The sequence below is a fragment of the Vicia villosa genome, linkage group LG1, assembly GCF_029867415.1.
Source record: "Vicia villosa cultivar HV-30 ecotype Madison, WI linkage group LG1, Vvil1.0, whole genome shotgun sequence".
Lineage (NCBI taxonomy): Eukaryota > Viridiplantae > Streptophyta > Magnoliopsida > Fabales > Fabaceae > Vicia > Vicia villosa.
Window position 1 is genome coordinate 82,826,216 of NC_081180.1, and position 22,069 is coordinate 82,848,284.

Below are 22,069 nucleotides of genomic sequence, written 5' to 3' on the forward strand. Positions count from 1 at the left end.
AAATAAAATAGAAAAAATAAATAATTAAGCTGGTATATTATATTTATATTATTAAATTATTGTAAGCAACAACATCAAAATTTTAAAAATAAATTTTAATTTATTTAAGTTAATAATTAATAATTAAAAATAAAAATCAATTAAATAACTTTAAAAATTATTAAAAAATAATTTCTGTATTTGATGATAAATAAGTAGCTATGTATTTTAGATAATTTAAGTAATAATAAAACTATCGTATTACAAAAATATTATATTTAATTTTTAAATATTTAAAATTAATATTTAATATTTAAAATTTTAAATTATAATTTTATTTTTAAATGCTATTAAATTTAATAAATTAATTATTTAACCTAATAATGAATTTCTTTCTTAGTTATTTTTTATTTATATCTATCTAAATTCTCATTTTTTATATTCTTTAGAGATCGTTTTTTTTAATGGAATAACTAATATAAAATTTTTTTTTTGATTATGATATTTCGTGATATTTGTTTTGTGCTTTTGATAAATTTTGTTAGAATTAAATTAAAAGTGTTTAACTATTGAGGTCTTACTCGATTTGAAATCTATCAAATTACATGCAGAAAATATTTAATTTTTATAAATAAAAAAAATCAACTATTATTTTTACTATTTTTTTACTATTATTCAATTTGATTGATTAATAAATTTATCATATTTTATAAATTAAAAAATACTTAAAATTTCTATAATGTTAATTATTAATGATATATAATGATTCCAAAAGAAATGATATATATATATATATATATATATATATATATATATATATATATATATATATATATATATATATATATATATATATATATATATATATATATATATATATATATATATATATATATATATATATATATATATATATGGTGGCATAGCATCCCTACACGTACCACGTATTACACGAATATCAGTTTATAAAATTAATTGAATTAAATTAAATTCTGTATGTTAGAATATCAAACACTTTTACCCTTTTTCAGAAAATCAAACACGTTTTCTAGATTAAAAAAATACCGACTCGCTCACTTTTTGTGTTAAAATATAAACCGTCTGATATTAATCAAACGGTTTACATTTATGTGAGTGCACCTAATCCTAATTCAGAAGAGGCGTGGATGCAAACTACCCCTTTTGTTGTGTTCCACATCACGTGAATGAGCTTTTGCTATTCGCACCACCAATTCCCACGAACCCGGAACTCTGACACATTTTTATATTCACTATTCTCCGAACCTAAAAACCCCAAAACCCTGAAACCAAAAAACATGAGCGGTATCATTCTAAAGAACCGCTCTAACGTTTCCCATTTCATCATGTTACAGAGACAATCAATGTTCATAAACCATTCCTGTAATCCAATCAGAGTTCATTCTTTTCTCTCTAACAAACGATTACCGGATTTTGTCAAGAAACCCAAACAATATGAAATTTCTCCGTCTTTGTTTTCTTCTTCATTTTGTTCTTCTCCGTCTTCTTCTACTTCAACAGCTTCCGTTTCGAAAGTTGGTTTTGTAGGTTGGTATTTGGGGATGATTAAGTCACGCCCTATTCTCACTAAAAGTGTTACTTCTGCACTCATTTATACCGCCGCTGATTTATCCTCCCAGGTACTACTACTACCCTTTTCTTTCTTTACTTTTAGAACAGTACTGGTTATGTAAAAGAATGTTTCAAGTTTTTGGAGGCTCCGAGTACGTTAGTCACAATTTAACCGTGGAAAAACAAATAGAGGTCCTAATTAATTCCGATTTAACATGACAAATATTTTATGAGGTGCTATTTAACTATAATTTAGTTTAATCCTGGCAAATTTGGGGCCTACCCCCAAAGACGGCCTGAGTAGCATCATCAATGGATGATGGGAATGGAATATAATGGAAGAGGAGAGATCCGGCCAGAGATTTTGATGCTACTAACAATTATTCTATTTTGTTGTTCTGTATTAACTAGTCTCCCTGTCGTTGTATATCAAATTTGAGAGTCTGTTCAAACTCTTACCGTGTCCGCGTAGAGCACGTAGTTAAAATCAATACTTAGGATTGGAAATGGGAATCCGTAAACCGTTGCTGGATAGTAACATGGATTGTAAGATCCTATAAATTCTATGAAATTAGCATAAATGGGAAAACTATGTAGCACCGACACCTCTGGGAAGCGTTGGAGGCATTGTGAGTAAACAGAAATGCAGAAGCCCTGTGTTGAAATGCCTTCCTCTTGCATGTTATCGGTCCTGATTTTACATTTTCATTAGACTCGCTCTCGTGATCCGAGTGAGTTCAAACAAGTCCACATGAGTTCAACTATGATGAAAAATGAGCTTATATGCAATTCAACATGATTTTCCTACATTGAAGAAAGTCGCGAGTTTGACATTCATGCTTGTAGTATATTTTTGTTAAAAAATTGTGTTAAAAATTAAATCACTGTTTGAACTTTATCCTAGAATACATGATTTCTTCGTGATTAATGATACGATTTGTAGATACAGTTTATAGTTTGTCTTCCTACATAGAGCCAGTGTGTATATTTTTTCACTATTTGGACAATACTGGAAGTGAACAAGTCCTTTTTGTTTTCTCTTCCACCTAGCTACACATTGGATTAGGTGAACCATGGCTGTTGTTTACTTCTAATAGATAGATCCTCAATTGTTGATTTGGTGTCTCTTTAGTTTATACTAGTATCACGTCGTTCCCATTAATGCCAAAGTTTTGTTAATTTTCTATGTTGAATGAGATAACACCTGTAAAAATGTTCATAGCGGGAGACTGTTAGTAAAAGGCCTCCCATCGTGACAGCAGTTAGCAGTTATTATTTTGTGTACTTATAATTGAGTTTATGACAGAGGCAGGGCATTGAGTTATTTGTCAATTGGTTGGTTGGGAGAGACTAGGCTCTCTTTTTCCCAGTAGTTAGTAGAAGTTACATTCATTCTCCATCTTTCTATTGTATTTTCTTTTCTCCGTGTAACAAATATCTGGTGGAAGATAATTCTCAAAGTTTTTGATCAATCAATAAAATTTAGAAGTGTTATTCAGTATATTAAAGCAGTTTTATACCAGCTCTAACATAGGCATCTTTCACCTTACAAGTAGGTTATGTACTAATAACTTAGACTCTATCCAAATTTTAAGATGGTCTCAAAGTCTATCCAAGATCCGTTGGGCCACATGGGTCACGTTCCAGATGTCCAGCTTATAAGTAGGAACATAAACTCAAATGGAGTATGCCTTGAAATCAGTGTCTTTTAAATATTTTCATTCAGTAAAAAAAACAGTGAAAAGAAATAAAAAGGTGCTACATAATCAGTATCAATATATTTAGCCTCATCTACTGCCTAGCTCTTCTGTTGTCGTATCACGCATGTTTTGGATGCGCTGGTATTTTGACTGCAATATGGTGAAAAAATTTGTTACACCCTTTAAACAGTAAGGTGCATGGTTGACCTTTTTGAGGAGCCTCATGGCTAATTCTTGAGTCTTTTAAATAGATATCATTATCTGGTTCTCATTAAGCGGTCTCACATGGTTTGATATTGCATACTTCATGCTCATTATGTTGTTTCTCTCATACTCAAATGGTATTTAATATTCAATTCCTTCAGACTATCGAGTGGCAACCTTCAAAATCTTATGATTTTATAAGGACTTTACGCATGGCGGGATATGGGATGATCATTTTAGGACCAACACTACATTTCTGGTTCAATTTTGTGTCAAAGCTTTTCCCAAAGAGGGATCTTTTCTCTACATTGAAGAAAATGGTCATGGGCCAGACACTCTATGGACCTGCCATGACTGTTATTTTCTTCTCCTCGAATGCTGGTGTGCAAGGTATATCCAATTTTCTTAGCTTATCTTTTTGTACAAGGTTTTCCTTTGCTTATTGGTTTTTACAATCGATTTTTACATTTTTATTTGTATAAATTGCTAAACAAAATGCCAAAGTTCCGCAAAACTTTTGTGCTGCCCTTTACTATTTTAAGTTTACAAACTGCTTAACAGTTTCTCTTTGTTGCCAGGTGAAAACGGTAAAGAGATTGTTGCCCGTTTAAAGCGCGATTTGCTTCCTACTTTGTTAAATGGAGTCATGTACTGGCCCATTTGTGATTTTATTACTTTTAGATTCATTCCTGTCCATTTACAGGTATGTGTCAATTTCTCCTCAACATTTCTCATCATAACTTTAAATTCTCGATGATGCAACATGCGCCCATCTATTATTGCGTCGCGAACTCTGGTTGTTTACTGATAATTTTCTGCATCTGTTTATTTGCTACAGCCGTTAGTCAGCAATTCATTTGCGTACTTGTGGACCATTTATATGACCTATATGGCAGGCCTGGAGAAAGCCGAGATAACTAGCTGATTGTTGTTGGTAGTTCACGACTGAGATTCGAACTGACTATACTCTTCAGTTTATCTGGAAGCTGCGCTGCATTATACAAACAAATCTTTTGGGTGTCTGCTGAGAATTCCGATCTCACGCTATGGCTATACTACTACTACTACTAATCAGGACCCACGGTTGAAACCTTTTTTGTTTCTTACATTTGTTCCTCAATTGTATTGTTTGTTTCTTATATGAATAGACCAATTTGTAGAACAGCAGAAGCTATTATAGAGTTTCTATTACTGAAATTTATATTTATTTATCTGAAGACATTTTTTAGTCATAATTTCAAGAGGCATTTCCTTCGTTATTTTTTGTATTCAATTAATATTAGTTGCTCCTTACTAAAGAGGAGATGAAATCTGCATATCAATGTCGAGTTGAGTTTTCAAACCCCTTTCTTGAGTAAGTATTGTATATAATCCTTTCAAATCCTTGTAAAAAAAAGTATCAAACGAAATGATAAAATATAGTAATCAAGATTAGGAAACTTTGTTATGCATATAAAAGTGTAACTCAGTTTTAAGAAAAACATTCCAAGGCTGTTTTATTATTTGATGAGATTGAATCAGTATTAATAATAAAAGTGGTCCCAAACCCGCTCCAAAACGTGACCATGACCGCCATTCAACCCTCGAAACCTCTCTAGAGCGCTGTGGCCCTATTTCGCTTCACTACCAATCTCACCACCGCATACATGCTCTACACCGTCCTCTCGCTGCGGTGATTGTGCCACTAATGCCCAACATTGACTATCTAGATTTTTAAGATACAAAAAAATTGTGTGCCAGAGTGAAATAGATGTCATAATTAAACAACAGCATATCATATCCCAAACTTTGCTCGAATCCTTGCCAGATTATCCCCTCTTACATTAGCATTTGAATTCAAAATTATATGTAGTCAAATAATAGTAGATGTCGACCATTATTAGATGAAGAACATACAGCTCACATTGTAAGATGTATTTTCAAACCAATTTTGTAAAGTCAAAATGAGTCATAGTAAATTTATTCACTTAGTTGATCGGGGCCACAGTTGAGATTTAACACTCAGAATGCAACACAGCTTTGTTTCAATGAAAATGACATGAATTAAAACAAGTAAACAAGGAAAATAAACAACACATTTAACAATCAGAACTGGATATTATTGAACAATGGTGTTACATTCATGATACAATGAACTTCTTAATCCTACTCAGAGGTTCCAGTCTCTTGTATTGACATGACCTACTCCCTAACAATTATCAAAATCTATCTAAAATGCTGTGGCTTATTCTGTATCGGCACATTTTGTGACTTAAGGAACTGACAAAAATTTGAAGTAAACACGGTTCAATATTCAAAGTATACCACAACTGCAGGTTCCTACCAACTCCTGCCTACCTTTTTGATTACATCTGCAACTAAATTTCTGATCTACTAAGGACAGAGTCTTCATTCTTCAGAAGCACGTATACAAATCTTCTCAAGCTGTGTGGGCCAATCTGATCCAAGAGATTGTGGATTTAACTCCATTGCAACACGAAAATTCAAGAGAGATGCGCCAGAAGATTGTGTTGCTGTTTGCATATATCTTCTGGGTGGCAGTATATTCGAATCAGCTATAGAGTGCCCATTTTGCTGTCTTTGGTGCCCATTTCCGAAGCTTGACCCAGATAAACCCATGGAGGATTCAATCAACCTCTTCATATAAGAATCCAGTGCATTGTTCAATAGATTTACACAATCCACTGTCATAGTTAAACCATCCTTCTCCAACTTTTGCTCCAAACGACGCCTCAGAGATGACGTATCGGGGAGATATCCATTGCTGAAACAAGTCTCTGGAGGATACTTTCTGCATGATGGTGCACTAGAAAGAGCTTTACGTCCATAACCGAAATTCATTGATATCCCAAGTGGAGCTGTAACCGGGCTCTTACTTTGAATGCTTGGGCTTCCAGCAATCTGTTCAACCTCTTCTCCATCTTCCACAGAAATGGGAGGCCTACTGCCAAGGGAATTCAGCTCCGTTGCACTCTGCTGCTCTGGAGTCTTATACATCAAATGTTTAGATGCAAGACTTTGGGGTTGGCAGCCCTTAAGCGCCGCTTCATAGGTAGCCAAAGAACCACCCCTACGTAGAGAAGGCGGAAACGCATCCCCATACCGCATTTGAATCGGACTGATCTGCTGCTGGTTTGGATCTTTCGCATTCAAGACACTCCTTGTTTTTGCAGACCCTCTAACAGGTGGGACTTTAGACAGACAGACATTCTTGAGAATTGCCTTAATGAGTTGATTGTGTAGAGCGATATTTTCCTTCCCAATCGTCATGATGCAAATCTTGTCAAACTCAGTCTTGCTGATCTTTGAACTAACCAATTTCCCAAGCTGATCAAAGTACTTGTTAGCTCTCTGATTACCAATCTTTCGTAGAATAAGAGCTTTCAGCTCCAACGTATTTATTCGAGTATAGTTCCGTTTGGGTACCGTCATTTTCTTCGATCTTCACACAATAACTTTGACAACTGGCAAATCAAAATCTTAGATTCTCCAACAAAAATCCACCAAATGATCCAAAACAAAATCAAACAAAAAAAGCTTAAACCCTAAATCCCAAACAGCATTTCTATCGGTAATTCATCTAGTTTTCAATCAGAAATCATCATCAAATTCAACAATTCATTGACTAGAAATGCTAATTCAGTTGACAATTGGTCAGAAATGAAGATCAGAACACGAGTCTGACCCAAATTGAACAACAAACAGAATTGAGAATTCTAAGTTACGATTATCAAAGAAGAAAGAAAACCCACTCAGGATTTCGAAGAAAGTAAGGAAATTGAATGAAGTTAGAGGAGAGCAAGGATCGTACCAGAATGGATCGCCAACAATGAAGAATTGAGTATGAAGTTGAAGCTGAGATGTTCTGTCTGAAATCCCCAATTGCTATTTTGGTGCAGAGTGTGTCTGAAACAAGAAGAGATCAGAGAGACCAAACCCTAACTGAGATTGATTCATGTAAGACTAAAGAACCAAAATCCCATCCTCAACCTTGGTCTTTTTTCTTGTGTTAAAACACTATTTTTCTCTCTCCCTATCCAAAGTGCAATAAATTGGGGAATTTCACCTTGCATCATTACCCTCTTCTTTTATTATATGATGAAATGAAAATATTTTTTTCTTTACAAAGATGTTTTCTTTTTAAAAATATTTATTTATATTTAAATAATATAAAAACTCGTACAATGCACGCGAACAGGTTGACTTTTGAAAATCTTATATCGTAAGCAAAAATAATGTATCGACAAATTATGTATAAAACATTTTAAGAAAACATATGTAATATTGTCGAATTGCGAGCTAATTCTGTAATATGGTCAAAAACTAATTTGTTAATTTCGAGTTTAGGTATTATAACTATGGCAAGTTACAAAAGAAAAAAAAGGAAAAAGAAAGAAAAATGTTTTGCTTATTAATGTGTCGCAAGAAATGTATGTTGTTGGCTTGTGAAAAATTCAAGAATTTGGTTATGTAAGTCGTACAAATGTCATCGTATTTAGGAAATATATTTTGATGCTAAGGATTTTGTACAAGTTCGGGAAAAAGGGGGAAGGGGACACATGATGTTCAACGAGAAGGGAGTTTTGTTGAAGAATGAGAGTGACAATGTCATAAATGGAGGAAGAATGAGAATTCTCATCCAAAAATTGAAAATCAGAAATGTGTCCATGTGCCAGTTTGTTAATGACAAAGACAACTGAGAAATGAAGTCGGTTAGAATTTCTTGAAAGGTGTGGCACAAAGGATTGGATAGCCTGACCCCAAATCCCCAATGTTAACGATAATAACCACTGTAACATTTATGGAATTCGACTCCAATGTTGACGTGAACCACCACTACAGGATCCACAGAATTTTAACTAAAAATATTTTTTTTTTGTTAAAATTATTTTTTCTTTCTACTCTAATTTTTTTATTTAAATAGTTAAAACTTTTTGTATAATATTATTTACAAATTTGTAAAAAAAAAAAACAGTATATGCTATCAATATTATTTTGGTCCTTAATTTCTTATGGCTCTTTATAAATAAAGTAAATATTTTTACAAGAAAGATAGAATAAAATTGTTTTTTTTATTGTTACAAATAATTAGTGTAAAATTCTAATATAAACCTCTAACCTATGTTAATTTTTGAAAATTTATATTTTATTATTGATTATTGATTTAGTGACAACACAAATTAAATTAAATATTTGTAAAGCAAGTTAAAGATTGAAATTTCAATAATTATGGCGTGAAACTCTCTACTAGTGTTTGCTATTGCAAACCAATATTATCTTGCGGATGAAGACGATCAACTAGCGTGCATCACAAAAAAACTCAAAGGACCTGAAGAGGTTGATACTATGATGCAACAAGACTCCATGCTCACTGAGGTAAGTGTCAAAGAAAAGATTAAATCTAATAAGCAGATGGTCACCGAAGAATCCCCCAACGCTAGATCTTTGGAGGACCTTTCCCAACTAAACATGGAGGAAGATAACTCTTCGCACATCGGGCTCTAGACTGTTGAAAAGAAAATTGGTGATTACGAGTGTCCTGAACTCATATTGTCTAGGAAATAAGAAGATTGAATTGCACAACCATGGAAACAAGGAGTTATTGTGAAAATACGGGGAAGAAAGATAGGTTTTCAGGCATTAGAAAATTGACTCAATCAACAATGGACTCAACATGAGGAACTCAACATAATAGACCTTGGTCAAGACTTTTACCTTATTACCTTCACGAATGAAAAAGATCATCATATTGCTCTCATAGAAGGACCCTGGAAGATATACGATCATTACTTGACAATGAGGGAATGGAGTCCTAACATTTATCCTGCTAGTGATGCCATTGTACATCTTACGGTGTGGGTTAGAATCTCAGGATTGTCAGTCGAGTATTATGATCATCGGGTATTAACTTGCTTAGGCAATAGACTGGGGATGACGATCAAAGTGGATAAAATAACTTTGTCAGAGGAAATGGGAAAATACGCAAGGATGTGTGTCCAGGTTGACTTAAGACAGTCTCTCATGGGCATGTTTGAAGTTAAGGGAAGGCATTACAGCATAGAATATGAAGGTCTCCACTGGCTTTGCCTTTCCTGTGGTAGGTATGGCCATAATACATATGGGTGTAGTTCCTTAAAAAATGGTAATGTACAAAAAGGATAAGACAGAGAGAGGGATGTTATGGCGGGGGAAATGTCATATGATAAGGTTGAAGGACCATGGATGGTGGTGCGGAAGAATAGAAGGCCAAGGAAAAAGACAATGGGACAACTGGGTAAGGGAGAGACAAAGCTAATACTAATGATGATAAGATCACAAAGCCAAAAGCTCTGGGCTCTAAGTTCAAAGCCCTTGCTACTGAACATGATCTGGAAGATGTTGTCACAATCACTGAAGAAGAAAAGCACCATAAGGATACTGAGGCAGCGATCCAACTGGATTTTAGTGCCAAGAAGCATGAATTGTCTGTGAAGCATAATAATGTAAAGACATCGAGCAAAGAGAAAAAAACTACCCGGTGCGTCCTGACATGACATCCAAAGCAGTCACAAAGGAGCACTTTAAAGGGAAGGCACGCGGTAAAAGCAAGAACCTTCTGACCAAACAGATGCAGGAATCCGAAGTTGAGGACCTTATTAAAGGATTGAACATCGAAGAACCCAAAGTGGTGGAATTCGCCAAACTTGTGAACCATGTCAATAAACATTCTAATTTGATGGAGCCTTACAATGCTTTTGGAAATGTGCTTGATAAACTAGGCCCAAAAGCTCTTCGGGCCAATGGAGCATCGAAGACACATAAAGATGGTGGAGTTCTCCATAATTTTTCTCCTACACGAATTGGAGATTCTACCAACACTGTAACACTTAACAATGTTGGTGTGGATGTTGCTTCTCCCTCCTTAAATGAAATTGATGATGATGAAGAGGATATCGTACTGGTGGAAATTACCCTGAGTCATTGGTAAGGTAAGATTTTTCTCTAGAATTGTATAGGAGTGGGAAATAACACTTTTCTGCGAGTTTGTAAATAGTGTGTTAGTATGGCACACCCAGATATATTTATTGCTGTGGAAACCAGGGTGGACCTAGAGAACTCAAACCGAAATTTTATAGGCTAAGTTTTGACGGGTTTGATTTTGCTGTTAATCGTGGTTTTTCTAGAGGCATTGCCTTTGCCTAATCTGATGGAGCCTTACAATGCTTTTGGCAATGTGCTTGATAAACTAGGCCCAAAAGCTCTTCGGGCCAATGGAGCATCAAAGAAAATTAAATATGGTGGAGTTCTCTATAATTTTTCTCTTACACGAACTGGAGATTCTACCAACACTGCAACACTTAACAATGTTGGTGTGGATGTTGCTTCTCCCCCCTTAAATGAAATTGATGATGATGAAGAGGATATCGTGTTGGTGGAAAGTACCCTGAGTCAATGGCAAGGTAAGGAGCAGGATGTTAAATCTTCCATATGATTAGTGAGCAACCAAATATTTTTCTTTAGAATTATATAAGAGTGGGAAATAACGCTTTTCTGCGAGTTTCTAAATAGTATGATAGTATGGCACACCCAGATATATTTATTGTTGTCGAAACCAGGGTGGACCTAGAGAAACTTAAACCGAAATTTTATAGGCTAAGTTTTGAGGGGTTTGATTTTGATGTTAATTGTGGTTTTTCTACAGGCATTGCCTTTTGCCTAATTGTCTGGAAAAAAGGAAAATTTGAGCTAGCAGTGCTTTGCAGAAACTCATAGTTCATACATACTAGCATTAATACTGAAGAGGGAACTCAATGGTTCTTCACTGCGGTTTATGCCAGCCCTAGAGAAGAAGGTAAAAAGAAGTTATGGGAGGTGCTTCATCATATTTCGACTACTATGACAACAAGTTGGTTGGTAGGAGGGAACCTTAATGACATTCTAGATAGCAGTGATAAAAGAGAGGGAGTGGATGCATCTTCCTGCAAGTGCAACCTCTTTAGAAGTTGTATAGAGGCTTGCAATCTCATGAATATAAATGTTAATAGTCACATGTTCACATGGAGGGGGAAACTCACCCATGGTGGCACTCGCGTTTATGAAAGACTTGATAGAATGTTATGCAATGATGCTTGGAGATTGATTTTTCTGGAGGCCTCCTTAAAAGTGCTCACTAGGATGGAGTATTCTGACCACCATCCCATCCTAATGACCATCTCGCAGAGGCTCATGAAGCAAATGATGAAATATTTCAAATTTGAATGTGTGTGGACCTTGGAATAAAGTTATGACAACATGTCAAGGATTGGAAGTGCATACTTTTAAGAGTCTAATTTCCAAAAAGAATAAGCTGCTATAGAAGATTGGGGGAATCCAAAGAGCGGTTTAAAATGGGAGAGGACATGGTGGGTTGGTGAAGCTAGAAAGAACTTATCAACAAGACCTCCTTAAGAGTTTGCATCAGGAGGAATTAGTCTGGTTCATACGCTTGAAAGCTCACTGGCTCGTTGAAGGAGATAGAAATGCATGCTACTTTCATGTAAAGGCTATTCACAAACAGATAATGAAGAATATTACCATGATAAATAACATTCAAGGGCAGTGAATGGACAACTCTGCAGACATTGAGAAGCTATTTAGAAATCACTTTCAAACTCTCTATATAGATGACAGAATCATGGACTTCTGGTTTTTAACACGTAACAGTTTTCCTCAACTTGATGTTCAGACCTAAAGCAAACTTGAGGCAATTGTGACTGTGGAGGAAATCAAACAGGCTTTATTTGGGATGGCTCCATGGAAGTCTCTTGGGCCTGATAGATTTCTGGAGGAAGGTAGGAGAGGATGTTTGTAGCTTCATAAAGAACTTATGGGACAATCCCAATGATAAAAGTGAGTTTAATTATACTTATCTTGCCTCATTCCTAAAGTTATTTTGCCCTAAAATGTTAATCAATTTAGGCCTATAGATTTGTGCAATTCTATCTACGAAATTCTAAGCAAGATTGTTGTGAATATGCAGAAGAATAGTATTACTAATGTTATGACTCCCCACCAAACGAGGTTCATACCTAGTAGAAGCATACATAATAACATAATTGTGGCTAATGAGATGATACATAGTATGAACAAGCTTAAAGGCAATAAGTGTTTATTTTTACAATGAAGATAAATTTAACCAAGGCTAATGACATGATGAGTTGGGACTTTATTGCTAAAGTGATTAAAGAAGTTGAGATTCCCGACAAACTTATAACTATCATATAGGAGTCCATAACCAATAGTGTGCAAGAGCTTGTAAGCTGCCTTGTCCTCCAGTTAGAGGCTTCATTCAGCTTTCGGTATATGTATACCAAACAACCGACCCCCTAATTCCACTCCCTCACCGTATCCAAATCCATGAAGTACCTGAGGTATGTTACATCCACGTAGTTAGCACTTTTGTCCAAAAAAGGGACGTGCCAACCAAGTACATAAAGTAAAACCTTAAAGCACACTGTAGGTGATACTAAACAAAGAAGTTGTCACCCTCAATATCGGAATCAACTGCCGCAACAAGGTGGTCGTGATAAAGGTCCTTCAAGAATGAGGACTTCGCATGTGCCCCATTAGACGAGGAACACTGCTCAACTGCCTTTTCTGGTTGAGCATCCAAATAGTCAACCATCAACTCAATGGCAACATCACGAGTGAAACACGAGTGGTTAAAGGAACCTCCCTTAGATAGGAAGGTGTAACAGACAGGCGACGTCATCCATAATGATCGTCGTCTCTCCAACCGAAAAGTGGAAAGATGATGTCTCCTTGTGCCATCTCTCTACGAATTCCCCATGCATTCCGTGGCTAATGGTGTTGTAACCGGAATAACAAAAGTTCAGAAAGTCCAGAGTTAATAATGGTCTTCTTGAACCAATCTGCAGTAGGATGGTGTAAAGTGAATAATTTGCGAGCGTGGTTCACAGACTTTAGTAGCGTCTATTCCTATAAATTAAAAAATAATATCAAGAGGGAGATGTACTAAAAAGTGAAATAAAAAAATACCTGTCCATTCCAAGAAGGAGGTGTCAGAGGGCCCTCTTGGATAAGTCAAGGCAGCATGCAAGGGTGCCAGAACATAAATCTCGAGCGCAGGAACATGAAACTCCTCCCGTGCCTCCTCATTATCCCTATATGAGGACGCACGAGATATACGACTCTTGGGAGCAGATATGGTTGGTCCTTCCATTTTCTCCCGCGATATCTGACCGCGTTCTCGACCCCTTGCAGCCTGCTCAACTCTCTCGTGCCGAGCGGAAGCAATTTGAGTTGGATTACCGAGTCTAACTTTGTTCGGGTTGTCAGCCATGTTCTTGAGAAAAAAATTAATCAGACTCAAATGGAAGGAATAAGAACAACAAAGAACAATTTTTTTTAAAAAAAAAAACAACTCAGACATTATTTTGGTGATGCATCTCCGAAACACCTGAGAGGTGTTTTTGGTGATGCACTTCTGAAACCACCCGTGACAATCAATTTTGAAGCTTCAACCTCAATCACCCAAAAATACAATTTTTACACTTTTTTTACATCAAACAACCACTTTTTACAATATATAAGTCAACCTACTAACTTTAAACAATCCTAAATAAATTATTATACACATGCAAAGTAGAAATCAAAATTTTGAGAACCTTACTCCAATTTGAAATTTTGAGAGTTGTTGAAATGTGTTGATATTAAGAGTTGAAATGAGTTGCAATTTGTTGAATGTGTAAAAATGAGTTGAGAGTTGTTTAAAGTAGAGATTTTGGGGGTGATGAGAATTTGAGTGTTTGGGTTTGAAAAGAGACAGAATAAGGGGTTTCTATTGCGGGTTTAATGTATAAACCCCAATTCGGAGATTCATTTCCAAAATACGCAACTCTTATAAAACAAAGAGGTTTATTCGGAGATGCATGTCCGAATCACCCTTAATTTTGAAAAAAATGTGTTTTGGTGATGCATCTCCGAAAACATCCCTAAAAAATGAATTGTGATGCGTTCGGAGATGCATCTCCAAATTTAGAGATTAAAAAAAGAAATTTCGTCAAAAACCCCTAAGAAAGGAAGAGGTCCATAAAGAAATTCCCAAGGATAAATTCTTCAAAATTTGCCAAGTAAGTTTGGGCCAACATTTGAGCCCAATTAATATTTTACCCACCACCCAAAGAAACCAAAACAGAAACCCTAACTTCGTTCTCGGTATAAATAATATTTGCAGATTTGTAAGTTCTTCACTTTGGCAGAACTCTACAGAAGCGGCGGCGTTAGGTCTCACCGGCGAAAATCAAACAAAAAGCAATCAGCCATGGGACACAGCAACGTTTGGAATTCTCACCCCAAGACCTACGGTCCTGGTTCACGCACTTGGTATGTTCATTCTCAAATCACGATTTCGCGATTTTTCCTCTAGTTATGACCACTTAGATAACTCGTTTAGGGTTTCTGAATCATTGATCGTGATGTTGCTTATTGTTGTTTGTTTATTGCTTGCAGCCGTGTGTGTGGAAATTCACATGGATTGATTAGGAAGTATGGCCTTATGTGCTGCAGGCAGTGCTTCCATAGCAACGCCAAGGAAATTGGTTTCATTAAGGTTAATATTTGGATGTTATGTACTCAATTTTAATAATCTAAATGTCCTGTTTTTGAATGGCTATGATTGACATTGTTTTATTATTGTTTTGCAGTACCGTTGAAGAGCTGTTTTTTTTCTTTGGATTGCCAAGGTTAGGTTTCTGCAGTAGGATGTTGGGAGGTCGTTTGTTTGAAGAAAACTTTTTTTAGTTATTATTTGCAGAAATTTGACAATGGTTTTTGTTAATTTATCAAACTTTGTATTGTTGAATTAATATTGAGGATCCTTTTTATATAACAGCTTATTTCTGTTGACTTACCTTTGTTATTATATCTTTGTTAATAGAGTTTCAATTGATTTCATAATTTAGCAATCATTTTAGATTTAGTAACGATCTCATGGCATCTCGTGTAACAATTAAGTTTTGTTGTAAAGAGTTATAGTGACGTCTTTCTAATATTTGATCTCATACCGACACAAGATTGGGATCCTGTCCCCATTTGATTTGAACCTATTCTATGCGTGGATTGATAGAATAGAGTAGTATGGTGGAATGAAAGTGATATTCCATTCTTTGGTTAAGTTAAATTCAGATTGAGTGGAATCAAGTGATACGATTTTCACTCCATTTTATCACTTACCATTTCATTATATTTCATCACTTACCATTTCATTTCATCATCATTTCACTTGCCTTATTTCATCATCATTTGCTTCTTTATTGGAGTGATATCATTAGTCTATGCAATTTGTCAGTGTAAATGTTTTGCTTAGGTTGTAACTTTCTATTAAACTGTTTTAGATTTTCAAATTTAGTTGGTAAACTTGTTAGTGAAGTAACACTGATATGTAGGTTTTCTTCTTTACCTCATTAGTTGTTGAGTAACACTTTTAATCTATTCCATCCGTATTCATATTTTGGGTCAAATTGAATTAATATGCGGGTTTTCTTGTTTAATTTATTCCATCCCTTTTCTTATTTTGTTTCAAATTGAAATTGGTACCAATACACACCCTTATTCCATGCCTCTTTTTGTTAGGCACATGAAAAGATTTTGGGAATTTTTTTCCGCCCTTATAGGTTTTCCCAATTTGGTGAGAATTGGTTGCAATGTTTTTCCATTCACAAAATAAGTGTTTTCAGTGATGCATCTCTGAATTATTAATTTTTGACAAAAGTGGAGTTGCTGTTTGGTTTATGAAGGATTACATATGTAATTTTTTCAAAAACATCCGAAGGCAATCTCAAATTTTTAGAGATTTGAGTAAACATTAAATTGCGTGGAAAGAATCTTCCAAGATTTTCATTAAGACCAAAATTGGATCTTGCAGTTGGCCAAGAATTGAAAGCCCAAAAATGCTTTTAGTTACCCTTTACAATCCTCTTCTTTTTGTAGCCACTTTCACAAATATAGGATATAAAACTATTCCATCCGTCTTATAATAACTGTTTTATTTGCATTTTTTCTATATCTCGAAATAAATATCTCTTTAGAATACCAATGTAACCCTTATTATTTTTTTCTTTACTATACCCCTATTTATTAACTTTCACGTTTTCCAACTATTCTACTATCTATAATAAAAAAATGGTATTTTAATAAAAGATGCTAATTTTATCATTAAAATCAATTTATTTAATCATTTTCTTAGGAACCGTTCAAATAAGACACTTCTTATGAGACTGAGGGAATAATTTAAATTCTTAGAATTGTATTTTAACGATTAGGGTTTTTAAGTATAATTAATTTTTTATCCACCAGTTACGACTTGTCACCTTTTCATAGTGATAGACTGAGGCTTGCCAAATTTGGGGCGTATGCCTCTACTCCTTAATACAACACTAACTCAGTTTTAGTTTTTCTTCTAAAATTTTTGTGAAGTGTTAAATTTAAAATTATTTTGAAATAGTTTTTCATTTTTTATGTATGTGTATTCCGATACACGTTTTGATAGTGAAGAAAATGACAAATTTACACTAAAAAAAGTATGCAGAGTGTTGGTAGTTAAGTATGAATGGTAGTTATACATTCTCGTTAAATTATAGTTATATATTTATTTTTTAATCAATTATATTTGTTTAAAATCAATGGTTTGAGTAGAGAAATAGGTGCCATATGCCGTCTCAAAGACTTAATCACGCTAATATGTTTTTAATAGAACCAAATGTTAATCTTTGAACCCACAGTTTCACATGTGGTGTTGCAAGTTGAGCATCATTGTCATTCATTTGTTTTCTAAAGGATTGAGACCCATTGGAGATAATGGACCCCTACGAAAAAGGGAATGCACAGTTCTTCTTTTGGTCGGCAAGAAATTAAGGAAGAAATTAACAGGAAATGGTTAATATTAATGTCAAAGCAGTCCTTATACAACTAACATATAAAATGAACAAAAGAAGTGTTTATAAAAAGTTTGTACAGCATTTTATTTTGGTCACATTCATAGGTTGGACCATGTGAAATTTGTACTGCATCACGTAATTCTTTTTATAAAAAAAATAATTAATTTTTAATATCATATTGTGAGTGAGGAAAACACCAAATCAATTTTATATTTTACTAAAATTATACTACAAATGGGAATGTAAACTATTAACTTCCACTTTCAAAGAAATAGCTAAAGAGTAGTATTAGAGTTAGGGTTATAACCACAAAGGGTAAAGGAATTAGATTCAAATTATGTTTCAAGTTATCTTATTCCTTGAGTTCTATAAAATGTGTTCTCATTCTACCAAATACAGTACATCTATTTAATAGATGGAATGTTAGAATATGTAAATATTGTTTTCTTATACATACTACTATTTGAGTAAATCAAAGAAATTAAAAAAAATAGTTAGTTGTAATATTAAATTTATTGATAATTAGGAGTAATACTTTACAAACTTTCTTTTCTTTTAAGAAGAGAATAATATTTTCTACCAAAGTCATTAGGGGTGGCAAAATAGGCCTGACATATTGAGCATGACCGTTTTACATAAAATAATAATGGGTTAAACGTTATTTTGCCCCCTGCCATTTGGGGCGAATCTCAAAAACAACTCTGTAAAAAAAAAACACAGATTCCGTCCCTGCCATTTGTAGATTCCTCTGTTTTGCCCCCTCACTGAATGTGGTCAACAAAAATGATAATGTGGCGTGCTGTGTTGGATTTTTTTATTTTTTTATTGCTGACGTGGCTGCCATTATTTGTCAAATTATTATTTTTAAATTTTATATTCACACTTTTTAATTTATTTTATATGAATTATTGGTTTAAATGATAAAATATGATAATGTACTCAAAAGTTTAGTATGGTGAGAATTAAACCCACACCTTGACATTACAATACTAACAAGGTATCCATTAGGCTACTTTATTTTTAATGTAATACCAATGCACTTAGTTATTTTTATAGCATGCAAACGCTTTTTAAAACTGAACCAACTAAGACTAATAAAATAAGACTAAGTTAATTAAAACTAAATTAATTAAATTAAATTATAATTAAACATAATTAATCAAAACTATACTAAACTAAATTAATTAACACTAAACTAATTAAAAATAAATTAAACTAAACTAGATTTAGTATATATACTAACGTTAATTTTAAAATAAATTAATATATTAAACTAAAACTAATATAAATTAAAGTGAATAAATTAAAACTAACTTAACTAAATTGAGTTAAATAACACATTTTAACGTTGAATATATAAAACTAACTTAATTAACACATTTTAACGGTAAAAAACTAAACTAAATTAAATAAACTAAATTAATATTGTTATATTCATTTTTTTAATGTTAAAAAACTAAACTAAATTAAATAAACTAAATTAAAATACTTAATAATAATAAATTAATAAAATTAAAATAATTAATGTTAAATACTTTTACTTTAATTTATATTTTTAGTTTATTATAATTTTATTATTTTCAGTTTATTATAATTTTATTATTTTCAGTTTTTAAATAATGTTTGTTTAATAATTATTAAATTTATTTATAATAAACTAAATAGCGTTTTTAGCATTTTAGTAATTATTCATTTTAGTTTAATATTTATTATTTTTATGTTAATTTTATTATTAATTATTTTTTTAATTTTTAATTTCAGGTTAATGAATTTTTGTATGTAATTATATATTATAAACCAGTTAAATTTATTTTGCCCAAAAATAAGATTTAAATGAATTCAAGACTAAAAATAATGCTGGAATCATAAAATCCTAGACTAGAAATTAGAAAGTAATCAATCATACCAATTGCTAGGATTCTCACGTGTATTTTGTTTTGCTTTGCTTTATTTAATATTAACTAGATAATATATAGCGTTGTAGAGAATACATAATATAAAAAGCAAATTGGTATAGTGGTAAGCACTCTTGTATTGTTACTACAAAATTCTTAATTTTTAAAACTTGCAATTATATATATTTGCGTATGAAAAAAAATAAATTTGGCCAACATGAAAAAAAATTTAATTTAAAATAATAATAATTTTTTTAAAAAAATTAAATTATAAAAAAATAAATATATCCAGTTGGCAGCCACGTCAGCAATAAAAAAATAAAAAATCCAACACAGCATGCCACATCATCATTTTTGTTGACCACACTCAGTGAGGGGGCAAAACAGGGGAATCTACAAATGGCAGGGACAGAATCTGTGTTTTTTTTTACAGGGTTGTTTTTGAGATTCGCCCCAAATGGCAGGGGGCAAAATAACGTTTAACCCAATAATAATTTAGTGTAGTATTTGTAAATTTCTTAAGGCATTTTGCCATGTTTAATACAGGGGAAAAAATCAAAACTTTCATTCTACTACTATATCAAAATTTTGAATTTCATTTTTCATTAGTCAAGTTAGTTGCCTAGGTATCTCTATTCCTTGTGCCACATAATGCTTAAGACTTTTTCCAACCAGACATTTTGAGAGGGTCTACCCCATTCTAAACGATTAGTCAAGATAGGTTTCAGGCTTAATAAATCCGAATCATAATAGCTCTACTGTGATTAATAGATTTTAAAATAATTATTTGAGTCTGGCTCTATATAGACTTCGAGCTACCTGTTCTTAGTGAAGATTAAATAAGTTGTTTTGGAGTGAGACAACATAAATATTACTATAGTTCCTTGAATTTATTGTTATATGGGTCAAACGAGCTACGAATGACTCATACGGATCAATCCTAATGGATAATGAGCTTTTTAGTAACAAGCTAAAATATCCTAAAGAATATGAGATATATTTTTAAGGTTCAAACCTTATGATTTATCAGACTTAATAGGTTAATATTTATCAATTTGTTGAGTTTGACGACTTTAATAGATAATCATTTGGGATTATTGGACCGAAAATCATCAAAAGATTTCACAAAACAATGTTAAACCTTAGGTGTTGTCATAATTGAATTTGACTTGACCTTTGCTTTCACAAAGAACATCTAAATCTTGATAGAACGTTTTGATCTCCCAAAGACATCTAAATCTTGATAAAAAATCTTTATCATTACTTCTTCTTGACAAATGAAGACTTCACATAATGTTGTTTGATAATGTATTTTGTGTTTTTATCACCAATACCATCATGATCTTTTGACGGTTGCAAACACTTGTACCTGCAAGCTCATAGATTCACATTCTTCCTCTTTTTTTTTTATGATGACAACACATCTCTCAAGTAGGTGGTAAAATAAAAAAATATAGATAAAATATTGGAGTCGTTAAACTCTCCATCAAAAATATAAATAATATACTTTACTTCTCATGAAAGTATATTTCTTCCACTTTGACATTATCAAAAAGGCGGAAAAGACAAACATATAGATAAATGTTAGAAAAATATGCAAACACATAAATCACAAATAATTAAATAGAAAAAATAATATGAACTTAATATAAAATTTGAATGGAAAATATTCAAATACAAGAAAAAAATTTCATGAAATTTAACTCACTAAAAACAGGATACAAGATATAGAGCATGACAACTATTATTTGTCCATATCATCATCATCATCATCATTTAATATTCCTTTCACTATTGCACCTTTTTTGAGAAAAACTGTCTCCTTTGATATCCTTTGAAGAGCTATAGAGTTTTGGTGGGAGATTGAGATAAGTGTTGAGATCATCTCTTCAGAAGACACTTCTTGATGAACATCTTCCTCATCTTCTTCCTTATCTGTTAGAGATCATCCATTCAATTCATTATCAACGACCCGAATCTTAATCTCCTTTAGAATCTTTGTTCCAAATAGAACAAAAGAAAATCTGCAGTTTCATCTTTCACATTAATTCCAAATTTGTCAAATATCTTGGTTGGGAAGCATGCGTACTAAATGTCTTTCCGTCATTGAAACGGTTCGCTGCTATTCTGTGACGCATGACTTAAGGTGACCAGTTAGGGCATGGCACTGTTTATAGAACACTTGAGTGCACTTGAGTTTGTTTATGTTCCCAAGGAGAAATCCATCTGTGTGTGTGTCTATATATATTTATATATTGAGAGTCAACTTCTATTCATGAGTGCCTTTCTCTCTTCTTTCCCAAGAGTACTTACCAGAGCCATTGCAGTTCCTTGCCCAAAGCTCCAGTTTTTCCTATTAAATTATGCATTTTTTACATCTTCTATTTTACCATGTACCCTCCTTACCTCAATCTTTTAATATCTTCCGCATTTCCTTTATATTAGTTAATATGAGTGGTAGTTCCATTATCTTGCCTATCAATTCCGAGAGTGACACATCTCTCGTTGTGAGAATTGGGGTATCTTCTAGTTCAAATCCTTCCCCTTACGTATTTGATCGTCTGGGTCCCGAGGTCATATCTACAAACAATTATTCTGATTTCGAAAGGCTCTCTATAGACTCTTCTGATGAGGAAGCTTCATCTAGGGATTCTTTTTTCAATGTTCTCTTCTCTGATGACGACGTTGAGGGTGATCACACCGCCGCTTCCATGCCCCCTTCTTATCATGATACCATAAATTCAAATTCTCTCGCTTTGCTGACTGTGGAACTATATGCTACTAG

The 22,069-nt window shown here is 33.3% G+C and overlaps 4 protein-coding genes across 4 annotated transcripts in view; 3 read left to right on the plus strand and 1 right to left on the minus strand.

The window, feature by feature from the left end:
• Nucleotides 1-15,363, plus strand: part of LOC131643377 (small ribosomal subunit protein uS14z/uS14y/uS14x) — a 47,153-nt gene extending 31,790 nt beyond the window's left edge. The window contains exon 4 of the mRNA XM_058913585.1: nt 15,182-15,363. The gene's annotated coding sequence lies outside the window, so the exon portion shown is untranslated. The remainder of the gene's footprint in view (nt 1-15,181) is intronic.
• LOC131643374 (protein SYM1-like) lies at nt 1,153-4,708 on the plus strand. The gene is made up of 4 exons (XM_058913582.1): nt 1,153-1,637; nt 3,635-3,863; nt 4,052-4,176; nt 4,312-4,708. The coding sequence occupies exons 1-4, from the start codon at nt 1,185-1,187 to the stop codon at nt 4,396-4,398; spliced, it is 894 nt and encodes a 297-aa protein (XP_058769565.1). The 5' UTR covers nt 1,153-1,184; the 3' UTR covers nt 4,399-4,708.
• On the minus strand, nt 5,551-7,544 carry LOC131643373 (uncharacterized). Its single transcript, XM_058913581.1, has 2 exons — nt 7,285-7,544; nt 5,551-6,937 (listed from the first exon to the last, which is right to left on the minus strand). Exon 2 carries the CDS (start codon nt 6,903-6,905, stop codon nt 5,862-5,864), a length of 1,044 nt encoding a protein of 347 aa, XP_058769564.1. The 5' UTR covers nt 6,906-6,937; nt 7,285-7,544; the 3' UTR covers nt 5,551-5,861.
• LOC131643376 (small ribosomal subunit protein uS14z/uS14y/uS14x) lies at nt 14,678-15,363 on the plus strand. Its single transcript, XM_058913584.1, has 3 exons — nt 14,678-14,837; nt 14,964-15,063; nt 15,158-15,363. The coding sequence occupies exons 1-3, from the start codon at nt 14,776-14,778 to the stop codon at nt 15,164-15,166; spliced, it is 171 nt and encodes a 56-aa protein (XP_058769567.1). The 5' UTR covers nt 14,678-14,775; the 3' UTR covers nt 15,167-15,363.
• Nucleotides 15,364-22,069: the final 6,706 nt, after the last annotated feature.